The sequence below is a fragment of the Lethenteron reissneri genome, chromosome 31 (assembly GCF_015708825.2).
Source record: "Lethenteron reissneri isolate LAM-NWPU_2019-01 chromosome 31, ASM1570882v1, whole genome shotgun sequence".
Lineage (NCBI taxonomy): Eukaryota > Metazoa > Chordata > Hyperoartia > Petromyzontiformes > Petromyzontidae > Lethenteron > Lethenteron reissneri.
In genome coordinates this window covers 7,388,451-7,402,335 of record NC_083809.1, presented here as the reverse complement: position 1 = coordinate 7,402,335, position 13,885 = coordinate 7,388,451, and the positions used below count along the sequence as shown (strand labels likewise).

Genomic DNA, 13,885 nt, shown 5'->3' with positions numbered 1-13,885 from the left:
GCTGGAAAAATCGGGTTTTTTCCACCCATGCATCCACGCAGAAAGGCACCCGAGTCGAGAATCGAACCCAGGCGTCTTCTTGCTTGCGGTGACGCACGGTGGCACACGTGGTATTGAATCTCGGACAGACTTTCACACGAGCCGCGTGTGTTGTTGATGCCCTTTGTTCGACAAGGTCTTTGCAGCATCCATTAAATTATTAAACGATTGAGCATGGCTTTGGCTGGCCAAAAAAGAAAACCAATGGAGGGGGTGGCACGATGCGTCTGTGTACCAGCAGGGGGCAAGGCGACAACTCGCGTGCACCAAGCACGTGGCCGTGCTGGACAGCAAGAGACAATAACAGCCCCCCCTTCCCCCCTTATTATAGCCCTTAAGCAGACTTTTGGGGCAAAGTGCTGTTCGTTATTTTCATACGCAACTGTAACCACACCCACACGCATGCATCCATACTTACACAAAAACAAAGATGCCCCTAACATGGACATATATTAGCACGGTTGGCAAAGCACGGTACAAACGAAGTTCAACGTACATAGGCTGGTTCTTTCGGTAAAGTCAATCAAATAATAATGGAATACGACGTTTCGGTTGCAACACAAGCAACCGTCATCAGGTAAGAATGAATGATAAAACGCAGACACGGGAACAGCATAGGCAGACACACATGCAGAGAGAGACACACACACACGAAGACACACCGAGCGAGACACACGAAGACAAACAGAAAGCTTCGAATCTAGTTTGTACATAGGCTGTTCGGGCAAGTGTTAAGATAGCAAGTTGATATGAAGGCACGCATGGTGCACGAGAGAGTGTGGTATGGCCAATACCACACCCGGCACCTGAGCTGGCACCACGAGACCCTGGGTTCAAATCCAAGCCACCGCCACAGACGGAACTGGATTCTGAAGTGGAACGAGTTGTTTTTTTCTTCTACTTAATCTTGTTTATTCAGTTCTGAGGACAAATGATTAGATATTGGTTGGATTTGATCGCCATAGGGCAAATACGTTTGTGGTGGGTCATGTTGCCTTGGTGCCACTGTAGGCTTCAATTTGAGATTTGGGGTATTTTTACAGTTTTTATAGTTTTTCTCTCCAATCGTTTACATGGCATGTAATGTCACGTCCCTTCTTGCTTACAAAAGTGACGATATGCAACAATGCCACGCGACATCACCTCTGGTGGCAAACGCACGGTCGCGACTTCGTGGCGTTGACGCAAGCTGTACGGGGTTTTTTTTTTACCACCTGAAATTGAACATCTAGGCCCAATTTCCATAGATTTTCGTTTTCCTTCAAATGAATCCGGAAATTAGGAACACATCCAGAGTGCAACGCTGCATTGCGATCAGTTGGGAATTAAGAGGGCCTCGGAATTAGTGCACTGATTCCATCTCGCACATATCATCTTCCAGAAAACATCCTAACATCTTGGGGGGGGGGGGGGGGGGAGGCGTTTATTGCTTTCTGCGAAAGGTCCAAATGACAGAGATTTTCCTGGTGTTGTTTTACGAGTCGTGAAGCCAAGAGTGTAAACTGAACATAATTGTAAGAAGGGAAAAATCAAATAGAGAAGCGAACACCAGTGACATGCCAATACGGATTTGCCATGAGATGCATCTGTCGGCTGTTATGTCTGCATATAAATAAGGTGGGGGGGGGGGGAGAGGCTTGCGAGCCGTCAATGGGGGCTGCATGTGAATTCTGTTCGCGTGCAACCCTTGTGTGGCGAGGCTCCTGAGCTCATTGATATTCAGAGACCGGACCGGCGCACATGCACACATACGCAGGCGCATGCACGCACGCACACGAGCAAGCATGCAAAGACAAAGTTTCCCCTCGTATAGCCTGAATGGATTGTTGGGGCAAGTGCTGTTGGCGAGCAACCTATGAAGGCTGCCATGGAGCACAATGGGGGTGGGTGGACAGGACCACGCTCGGCCGCCTTTGTCTCCCCAGTGGTGATGTTCACACATCGCACCAGGTACTCGTTTGAGGCTGAGTCGATCTAGGGGAGGCCCAGGACCGGTTCAGTTAATCGTCACTGGTGTTGGCCGTGAGCGGGAATCGAATGCAGGTTGTCGGGTTCGTAGCGCGGCGTGCTAACCGCTACACTACCACTCCCCACTCACACAGACACACACGCAGACACACACACAGACACTCACACACACAGGCGCTTACTCATGCCCACACGCGCGTTGCATTAGCTTCCAGGGCACACACACACATACATGTACGCACAAACACATGCGCACATATATGCACGTTGAATTAATTAGCACCAGCATACACATGTACAACACAAAGATCTCCCCATATCTGGGGCAAATGCCTTAAGAGAGCACCTGTGAAGGCCGGCACGGTACACGAGGGGGTGGATGGCCGACACCACTCCGCCTTTGTGTCTCCAGTGGCGATGTTTACCCACCACACCAGGTACTCATTTAAGACTGAGTCAACCTAGGGGATGCCCACGTCCGGTTTAAATATTCGCCACATGAGCAGGAATCGAACTTGGGTTGCCAGGTTCATAGCAAAGTGTGCTAACTACTGCGCCACCACTCCCCACAAGAACACACACTGAGTACAAACGCAGAGCACTTAAATAGGAATAATACTGTAATGATGATTGACCAAATGGGTGACCTTTGTCATTGCTCTATAAATAAGACGTACCATTTAATCATATAGACGGTTGAGTTAGGTGCTCTTAGCGAGCACCTGTTAGGGCTGGTAAGGCACACGAGGTGGTGGTGAGTGCAACACCATGTATTATCATCTCCACCACCACGATCACCATCATCATCACCAACAACATCATCATCTCCACTATCATCATCACAATCACCACAATTATTATCCCCACCAAGATCATCATCATAATCACTACCACCATCAGCATCGCCACCAACATCACCATCATCAACACTACTACTGTCAAATCATTACCATTATTACCAACACCATCACTACTTTCACCACCCCCATTTCCAACATCATCACGACCACCACCATTATCATCATTACCACCACTACCAAAAGCATTATCATCACCACTCCTACTCCCACTGTTATAATCATCGTCATGACTAATACTACTAGCATGACCTTCACCACCACTACGACCATCACCACCAGCAACATCACCATCACCAGCACTCCTACTCCCACCGTCATGACCATCATCATCGTCACTACTACTACCACCATCATCATCATCATTCTTATGATCACCATCACCACCACAATCAAGCACGCGATCACTGCCGCCGCCATCATCATCGCTGTCATGATGATTAAATAGACATCTATAAATTAATTCCTTAAATAGTTAAATCAGAATTCCAGATTAAGGGATGTTTAACAGATTGAAAGAGGGAAAAAGCTGAAAACGGTGTGGCTGTTTAACCCTCCATGTACATGCACCGCCAATCCACTGCTGGGTGAGGGCCTCCCCAGGTTGCGTGGGCATGTTATTTGATATATTCTTAGGTTTTTTCGGTAAAGTCACGTAGGTAAAAATTTAAAATTAATAAAAGTAAAATAAAAATAAAATAAAAATCACTACGTTTCGGAGGCAACACAAGCTTCCGTCTTCAGGTGGAACCGCCACAGCACGATACAGCTATTGATTTTACTTTAATTAATTTTAATTTTTTACCTACGTGACTTTACCGAAAAAACCTAAGAATATGAATCCTCGCAGTCACGAAAGCTTCAAATCTAGGTTATTTGACCTTACTTCACCGTGCTGGTGAGTGCGGGTTGGAAAAGGCAGGTAGCACAGGTTGAGGCAGGGAGCATAGGTGTACAATACAATAATGGATTTTGCGACCAATGTCCTCTGCTGCTTACAACTTGGGTTGCCACCTTTTCCACGGGGGCCAAACCCAGACATAACTGTGCAGCGTACATGTAGTGCAGTAAAATTTAACACAACACCAGTACCACAATACCGTTTATCGCACCTCCGATTAGCACGGTTGGCTAAGTATGGTGCGAAAGAAGTTCAACATGCATACATACCAGATCTTGGTGCAACCAATTCCTGCCAGCCAAGCACAGATAAATGCCAATTCCGGGACTGTCCCAGTCAAAGCGGGACAAGGTGGCAACACGACCCACAACCTGGTCCCAGTCGTCTTGCTATGGAAGGAAAAGTGCTGCGCACAAATTGGCCAAACAAAACCAAAATTCAGGACCTTCTTGACGAAGACACTTTGAGACTCAGTGAGGCTTTCCATTTTGGCGTTGAATGACACAAGCTGGATTTTATCTATGTTTAGATAATGTGACTCAAATCCCAGCCGAGAAGGGAGTTTGAACATGGCAAGTGCTATGTTGTAGGAAACGGATATATAAGTAGATATGCTTTCTGTATCTCCATGTCTAAATATGTCTTAGCCCATTGGCCTGTTGCTTTCCAGAGAACAAAACCGCAGCAGCCTTTGTTTCAGCACTCAAACTATGGACCTGTTTTTACACTTCTGGACGTATGTATGTACTTAATTCTAGATTTGAAGCTTTCGTGACTGCAAGGATTCATATTCTTAGGGGTTTTTTTGGTAAAGTCACGTAGGTAAAAAATTAAAATTATTAAAGTAAAATAAAAATAAAATAAAAATCATGACGTTTCGGAGACAGAAGCTTGTGCTGCCTCTGAAACGTCGTGATTTTTATTAAATTTTTATTAATTTAAAATTTTTACCTACGTGACTTTACCGAAAAACCTAAGAATATGTATGTACTGTATGTTGAACTTCTTTCGCACCGTACGTAGCCAACCGTGCAAATCGGAGGTGCGGGCCATGCTGGATAGTGACTGGTCCCCGCCACAGGAATGTGGAAATTCCTCCGCTGGCTCAGAGGTCGTAAATGGAGATGACCACCGGCCCCTTGCTGAAATGAGCAGGCTTTAATTAAACGTGGCTTTAATTAATAAAGGGGGAGCACATGGAAAGCAGCAACCCTCCAATGTGAGACTGGGATTGCGGACATCAAACTCATTGTTCTTGGTTTTTTCGGTAAAGTCACGTAGAAGGGAAATAATAAAATAATAAAAATAAAACATAATAAAAGCGTCTGTCTCCCCGACAGACCTGGTCTTCACCTGAGGACGGCTGCTTATGTTGTGGCCGAAACGTCGTGAGAATTATTTTATTATGTTTTATTTTTATTATTTTATTATTTCCCTTCTACGTGACTTTACCGAAAGAACCAAGAAGATGAATCCCTGCAGTCACGAAAGCTTTCAATCAAAATCAAACTCATTGTTCTTGAGAAACTGGTTTGATAAAATGAATACAAAAACTTTTATTGTCTCTCCACATATAAAAAAAAAAATTCAACACTTTCAAACTAAGGTTGAAAGCATTTAAAAAGTAATTATCTCCGTCTGTCTAGAAGGTGGGAGGGAATGAAACTTGAGTGTAAAGGTGGCTTGCTGTGAGCGACTTACCCGATCGAAAACCAACCACGTTGACCGTGCTAATCGGAGGTGCTTTATGAGCCTTCTGGATAAATGCTCATTCAGGCAGCATATTTTCAAGCAGGAAAACTTCGGACCAGATTCGGCAGAGCCGGGCTTATGAAACAAATACGACCAGGCTTACCAGATGTTATTCGCAAGAGCACACCTTCTTCACGATGGAGCCCTCGTACAATAAAAACAAACATCACGAATATTCCACAAAATACTAATTACGCACTGTAGTGGCGTTTGATCGGCGATGAAAATAATAATTGCGCATAGCGCTCGCTACTCCATCCCAATATGTCATCGGCGCCTGTTCGCCGTTTGACAAAGCCGTTTTACAAACGACCTGTTGTGTTCCATGTTTGCACGACGATGTTTATGAGTAAACAGGAGCAGAAAACAAAGTTACGTAACGCGATCAGGAAATCGCACGATGGAAACACGATCGGTTTGACGGTTGGATTTATGAGCACCGCATGTTTGCACCAACAGTAAAACATACCAACCCTATAACGTTAAGTGAAAAATGTGACCAGGCTGTGCACATTAATCTCACCGTGCGTGGGATCCTGATATAATGACAGGTGGCTGCTTAAATTCAAACCTAGGCTCTCAGCAGTGCTGACCAAAGTGTCTGAGCCAGACGCATCAACATCAGCCCCATATCCCGTACGGGCTGAGTGTCTGAATGATAAAATACCGGTCGACGGGGCATTTTTTTACATTTAATAACGATTATCACGCGCCGACCACTTCTCAGTGGGCATTAAAGATCACGTGACGTTCTTCGAAAAAGACTAAGCCATTTTTTTCCCAATCACAAAAAAAAATTACCACGTCAATTATCTCCTGTTGATAATTTTGGAAAAAGTCACGAAATCACCCCCTACTGGCGGACCGTACTTAGTTTTCTGGTTAGCGCTGCGCGCACCTTGTGCCACACACGCAGGGACGGCTGCCGATGGGGGCCCACCTTTGCAAGACTGGAATGGTTGGGATGAGCTGTGACGCAAGGCGCTTTGAGTTATTGGTGAATTCAAGCACGTGGCCTCTACGTTCAATCCTTGTGCTACAAATGAACATCCCAAGCCCACTCTTGCATGACCCATGCTATGTTACCAAAACATATTCAATATGCTATGCGAATGAATGACCTTGTCTCAAATACGGTGATATTTTCCCCTTGGTGTAAAGGATGATTACGCAAGGTTGGTGGATCACACGGTGAGACTGCGAACCTGCAGTTTGATGAAGCGTCGTCCAAGACAATGCAGTAAGATAAGTAGCTTGCTGACTTATCTATTCGACGTGCAACACTGAGAAAAAAATATCCATTTGGGTGTCACGTGGCAAACATTGCTCTGAGTGACAGAGGGGGTGGGAGAGGGACTGCCACCAAAAAGCGACATCAGAGGAAGCTCTGTGAAATCCGCTTCGGAGGTCCACTCTCTTAACACGAATTGTTGTACTGCCGTGCGACAGTTCCGAATGGGTCCTCTGTGTCGTGAGATGCCCAAAAATGTGATATAAAAAAAAGACAAATCTTATTAAAATAAACTTCAGAAGGTGTACCATTCTAACCCGGCATGATGTTGCACCACTCCTCACAACGAGACTCATGGGTGGAAATTTCTCATCTCGTGATAATAACGTCACAGCTGGCATATCACAAGTGGCTGGGATTCTGGGAATCAAACGCGAGATTTTAACTCAGGATCTAGGTGGGTGGCATGGCCACTATAATTCCCATCTAACCGAACCAGGCCACTATGATGCCCAGGATCGGTTCAAATATCACGCTCCACTGAGGCTAGCCACGGCCAGGAATATCATTTAAAATAAAAACACACCGAGTGGGAACCTGAGAGCCCGAGCACGGTTACTGAAACAGCCAGCGTGAGCCTCCCGAGCCGCCCGGCACACCAACTCTCCTTAGTTCTTGTTCACAGATAATGATTGTCTGAAGCGTCGAGTGTGGGTGGGTGAGTGGGCGAGAGTGGGGGGCGGGTGTTTGGGGGAGGGATGCGAGGGGGGAGGGGTGCCGGTTTGCAGGCTTGGCGCAAGGTCGGCCCTGGGGTGGTTTGTCTCATGAGAGAAGGCCACTGTATTTAATTAGAGACATCCGTCCCTTGGGAGCCGTGGCCTTTTCGCAAGGGATGAGCATCAGGCGAGAGAGAGAGAGAGAAGAGAGGGAGGCTGGCGATTTCGAATGCAGCCCAGGCACCTCTTGGCTGCCCGTAGCGCACCCGCTGTTGAGGACTACCCACATTAGGAACAACTGATTGCTGTGATCTGATTTTGCAGGTTACTGGGGTCTCCCTAGAAAAAGACACGCTCCGGCCTCTTGAACTCCACGACGAAGACAAAACTGCTCTTCACCACTCTCCTATTAGCGGCTCGTTGTGTTAACCCCCGCCCCACTCCCCACTCCCCACCGTCCGCAGTTATCGCGCTACTCTTCCTACTATCCACAAATTGATTATTCCTGTTATCCGCGCACTTCCTTGGATGAGAGGATTAACGCGTAAGTAGCGGATAATTCTCCCTGTCGTCTGTGCATTTCTGCATTTCCACAGAGCCACCAATAAAATATAATATAATCGCCCAATTCATTGTCATTTTTTTATCCAGCTTTCTGCGGATAAAAAAGGCGACCCAGAATCAAGTTGCAAATTATTCCTGAGCATCTCCGTTTATTGTGGATAAAAGGAACTTATTTGTGTGGGTAAGTGCAGACACTAGGCTTCACAAACAGTATCCCCACATCAAGGCGAATACGCCGATATAACAACGATGATATTTTAATATTTTACACTTATGAGGCGTCCTACCGAATGAGTTTTACGAGGCACCACTGAGCACCTTCCAATACGAGGTCACCGCGATGGCTGCCATTGGGGGTGCCACCACACCACGCTATCACTTCCTTCCTTTTGCCAGATTCAAAATCTATTGCATTGGAAGGTCTACGCTTGCACTTTCATCGTGTTCGGCACGTTCCATGCCATTATTGTCACCATCATCATCATCACCATCACCTCCATCTCAGCTCTCCGTGCTACAACAAGACTGTCATCCTTGCGAGATCCGCCATCCCACCCTCCTGACTGAACCTGGGTTACACCGTGGCAAGGAAACACTTTGATTGCCGCTTCTGGGTGGGACAGGAGGCGCGGGGGGGGGATGGGGGGACGGGGGGACGGGGGGACGGGGGGGAGGGGGGGACTGGGGGTTTAACGGTGGCTCAACATTTTTTGTTCATCACGGTTTGCCGAGCGCAGGCCCAAAGGTCCCCAAAACGCCGGAGTGGCCAGTAAACAAGCAGCGCCGCCACTAAAGGCGCAATCGGGCGAGAGTTGACGGGTGCCCTGAGCCGTGCGAAGCTGTTGAGGACTTTGCCGGGGGGGGGGACCGGGACAGTGGGATGGGGATCCAAGAGCGGAGCAACGCGAGCGACGGAGCAGAAGCGAAGGGGGGGGGGGGGGTGGTGGTGGTGGAAGTGTTGCGACCTGCGGGTGTGGAGGGTGAGCAGTGCGCGAGGGCGATCGCTCACCATGGTCTTCATCTCCTTGGAGACGTGGTTGGACATGAAGAAGGGACGCTCCGGGCCCCACGGAGAGCCCATGTTCCCCAGGGAGTTGGTCCTCGCCCGGTTCATCTTCGCGATCATCGCCTTCTCCTCCTTCTGCTCGCACGCGCACACAGGGCAGTGTGGATGCATTACAGCAGAGACAAAGATGTCCCATAGAGGTAAAACAAAGACTGTTGGGGGAAGTGCTGTTATCGAGCACCTACGAAGGCTGGCACGGCGCACGAGAAGGTGGCATGGCCGACGCTATGCCTGGCCGCCTTTGTCTCCCCAGTGCTGGTGTTAACACACTTCATCAGGTCGTCATATTTTTTAATGCTGAATAGACCTAGGGCAGACCCGAGATTAGTTCAGATGTTCATAATTGTTGTTTTGGTTGTGAGCAGGAATCAAACTCGAGTCACCGAGTTTGTAGTGCTTACCGCTACACCACCACTCCCACATACACGCAGACAGAGTTTATGGTCACTCAGTGCTACTGGCACAAGCTTTTAAGGCTGAGTCAACCTAGTGGAGGCCCAGAACTGGTTCAAATTTCACTCGCCACTGACACCATGCGTGGCTGGGAATCGAACACGGACATCCAAGCGTTTGTGCGCACGTGCCCTGAACTTCTTTTGCACCGCATGTAGCCGTATCCGTGGATTAAAGCAGTGCGCTACAAACCGCGCCATCAATCCCCAATAGTAAAGGTGCAGCCCTGGAATGTCTCTGTTCGTTGCCACTGCTGGTGGCAGTGCCAGCAGCAGAGGGAGCTCTTGAGGGTCTCTTCCAGGTGGCATTCGGTCTACTCTTCTATTTTTGACCAGATGTCCCGAAAGAAGTTTTACGGTTGTATATCGATTTTGCTACACCGAGATTATGGGATAACTTTTTAAAGATAAACAGCGAGAGGGTGTCTGGGTTGGGGATGCCAGGGTCTGCCTGGCTAGGGGCCTCCTTTACGACCCTCTACTCCGGATAGCACGGAGAAACGGAGAGGGGGGGTGGGAGGTTCTGTTAACGGCTCAACATTGCCGGCGAAAAACTTTGCCTTTTTAAGCAGAAACGCGGTCGACCGCGTGCGGCTATAAATATTTCAAACGGCGGTGGCCACTTTGTTGCAAAGTGCTTTTATAATTACACATCGGTCAGTCAACGCCCTATTACACACGGCGCTGCCATACACATTGGTGTGAGTAACTACCGTGCCAGAAGGGTAACGTGACGGAGAGCTTGACTCACAATCGGAATGTCGCCAGTTCAAACCCTGGCCGCGGGTCAGCTCAGTCCGTCGTCATCATCATTGTCGCCTTCCCTTTGGTGTCATTAATTTGAGTACCACTTTGTTGGAAGCCAACTGCGGCCGTCCTTTGTAGTCGGGAAAGGGATTGGATACCCGCCATGGGAATATGAACCAGCAACAGAAGGTGTGACACTTGAAATGTTCAGGTGCATAGCAGGGAATTTTAGGCACGGTGCAGAGGAGTTTGGGGGATGGGGGGGGGGTACAATGGTTAGTGCACTGTGTCATGAACCTGGAAGGCTGATTTCAATTCCTGCTGTGCGGTTAACATCAGTGGCGCGTGATATTGAGACTGTGATCTAGGATCTAGGTGCGATATAGGTGTGTATCGGTGTGATACAGGTGTGTATAGGTGTGATCTAAGTGCAATACAGGTGTATAGGTGTCACCTCGGTGCGATACAGGCACGAGAGAGGGGCGTGTGCGCACTCACTCTCTTCTGGCTGCAGCCCACGATGAGGAAGGTCTCAATGCTGTGCGTCTTCAGGTAGGCGTTGCGCTCGCCACCGTGCCCAGCCTCCACCTCGTAGTCCCCGTTCAGGTACCGCAGCGTGGCCTTGGTGATGTGGATCCGCCTGCGGGCGCACGCGCGCACAAAAACAGAGCTCCCCCGCGTACGATATCACATGCTGTTGCGGCGAGTGTCATTACCAAGCGCCTACTGAGGCTGCCGCGGTGCACGTGAGGGTGGGGAAGCCAGCACCACGCCCGGCCGCCTTTGTCTCACCACGCCAGGTACTCATTTAAAGGCCGAGTCGACCTAGGGGAGGTCCGGGACCGGTTTCAGGTACGGTATTCGTCACCGATGTTGGCTGTGGGCGGGAATTGAACTCAGGTCTCCAGGTTCGCAGCGTAGTGCGTTAACCACTACACTACCACCGCTCACCACCTCAAAGACACACACACGTGCGTACACATGGACTCATGCCCACACACAACGTGGGCAAATACACATTAAGGGATGTGTATGGCAGTTGTGCACAGCATGAATCATCTGTCGCTGACGACAGCACAGATTTGCCCTTGAACAATTAAATCTGAGTCGAGCAATTCAATCTCAATTTAAACATTCTTTGGGTTGAAGCGGTGGTGTAGCGCCTTGCACGCTGCACTGTGAACCCGGCGAGCCGAGTTTGATACCAGGCCATGGCTAATATCGGTGACGAGTGATGTCTGAGTCGGTCCACGTACCCCGCCTTCACCAATCTGCAATGACCCAGTGTAGTGAAGTATGGTCAAACAGACCCCGATACCGTACACATTACAAGGCATGCGGAGGCCTTCATCCAGCAGCGGACTCAGAAAGGGCAGCATCTAAATGTGCTTCACCTTGTTCACATAACAAAACAAAGTTCCCCCCGTGTAGCCTTAACAGAATGTAGGAGCAAGTGCTGTTAGCGGGCACCTATGAAGCCAGGTACAACGCACGAGGGGATGGGTGGCCAGCACCACGCCCGGCCGCCTTTGTCTCCCCAGTGGAGATGTTTACACACAGCAACAGGTACTCATTTGAGGCTGAGTCAACCTAGGGAAGGCCCAGGACCGGTTCAGATGATCGTCACCAGTTGTGGTAGTGAGCGGGAATCGAACTCGGGTCGCCGGGTTCGTAGCGCACCGCTACCACTATCGCTCCCCGCACGTAACGCGCACACATTAACTTACGTAACAATCGCATTTATTACGCGCACACGCGCGTTTACATCATGTAACGTAATGCAAACACTGTATACAAATGCACTTAACCCTTGCACTGACACGTTCATTGTGATTAATGTTTCTTTTTTCTCCTCGGAGGGCAGACCTCCTTGGTTAAAATAAACAGCCGGCATGCGTACGCTTGAGGGGCCTCCACGTTTATCAGAAGCGATCTGTGCGTTTTAGAGTTCAGCCAAACGCTCTCTTCGTGTGTGGTCGCGTTTGGCACATCGGCGTCTATGCGTTCGTGCGTGCGCGTGTGTGAGTTTGTGGAGTGGGGTTTTTTTTTGTATTGTTCAGCGTCACCGTCGTCATCTGCTCGTCTTGGCGAGGCAACGCGACAGCCGTTTCCGTCAGCAGTGTGGAGGGGTGAGTGGTGGCGCCGTGGTTTGTATTCCTTCTTATCCTTCTTTTGTACTTGTTTGATGTTGTGACGTTCTTATACCCCGTGCCCCTATTGGACGCCTGTGCAAAAGAGCTTTGTCGCTCATCGGATTCCTCCAGTATAAATAAATATTCTGATTCTGTTATGCACAACACTGGTGCAAAGGCAGTATTTATATCTGGTATAGGCTGCCTCTAGGTTTGGCCACCCCGAATTTTTACTTACAGAGACTCCTCTATTTACGAACTAGTTAGGTTCCAGAGGTCTATTCGTAAGTCTATTTGTTCATCCTGTCGATTCCAAACATGTTTTTACGGCATGGGAAATGGCTTTAAAAGTTGTGTGATCTCCTGTAGATGTAGATGCCACCGCTTCTTCATGTTCTGCAGATGTAGATGCCACCACCGCCATCTAATGTGCGGCAGTTGAATTTACGACTCTCTTTCTGAACAGGCAACTGGACATATGGACAGGTTTGTTCGTATCTCTGAAAGTTCGTGAGTCGAGTGGTCATAAGTAGAGGAGTCCCTGTACATACTTTATCTATTTTTATTTATCTAGAGTGATTTGCTTACCTTTCCTGTACTTTTTTTTTGCATTATTGTTGCAACTTTCTGACCGCCATGCCCCTACTGGACAAGTGTGCAAAAGAGCTTCATAGTTCATCGGATTTTTCCAGGGATAATAAAGATTCTGACTCAGCCTCGAATGAGTGCGTAGCTGCTGCCGGAACGTGATGAACATGACTATATCAGGGATACAAGGGCTTGCGTTTGTGAATTTAAATGTGTGAGAGTACACATACTCACGAGAACGTGCAATTGCATAAATATACATTTTCCGTGCAACAAATCACTGCCCATGCAAGTCAAGCCACTGGTATCTACACACTTTTAAAACTAAATTGAAAGCTCATTTATAACCGTTTTTTGTGTTTAGTTAGTTGTCCTTCCCCTGTATCTCCAATCAGCATGGTTTTCTACGTACGGTGCAAAAGAAGTTCAACAACAAATACAAGGAATGGTCACGATTCGAATTTAGGAGAAAACTGAAGAATCGATCATGTTTCGCCTCATTCGCTGCCGTTTTTCTACGTCACTTGTACAGTTTCGTTCGTGTATATATCTGCATATCGTACAAATAAAGTCAACAAACAGGGTTTGGAAAAAAATTTGAAGTCTCATTCTCATTTGCTCTACCTTGTGCGCTCTATCTCAATTCTCTGTAATGGGCAACATGCAACTTTTACATATACTTGAAATAAGTCGTAACTTTACACACGTACACCATGTATGTGTGTGCACGTACGTACGTACGCGTGCATGTGTGAGCTTAGTTGGGTCCCCTATGCATGGCTTGCCAACACATACGTGTGTACATGCCGTAGTGTAGCGGTTAGCACGCTGCGCTACGGACTTGGTAACTCGAGTTCGATTCCCACTGACGG

The 13,885-nt window shown here is 48.1% G+C and overlaps 1 protein-coding gene across 1 annotated transcript in view; it reads right to left on the bottom strand.

Annotated features, from left to right (window-relative positions):
- The window catches only part of LOC133349742 (adenylate cyclase type 5-like), a 208,353-nt gene that overhangs the window by 36,506 nt on the left and 157,962 nt on the right, over positions 1 to 13,885 (bottom strand). The window contains 2 exon segments of the mRNA XM_061563455.1: positions 9,038 to 9,169; positions 10,792 to 10,933. Of these exon segments, the coding sequence (XP_061419439.1) occupies positions 9,038 to 9,169; positions 10,792 to 10,933 (274 nt within the window).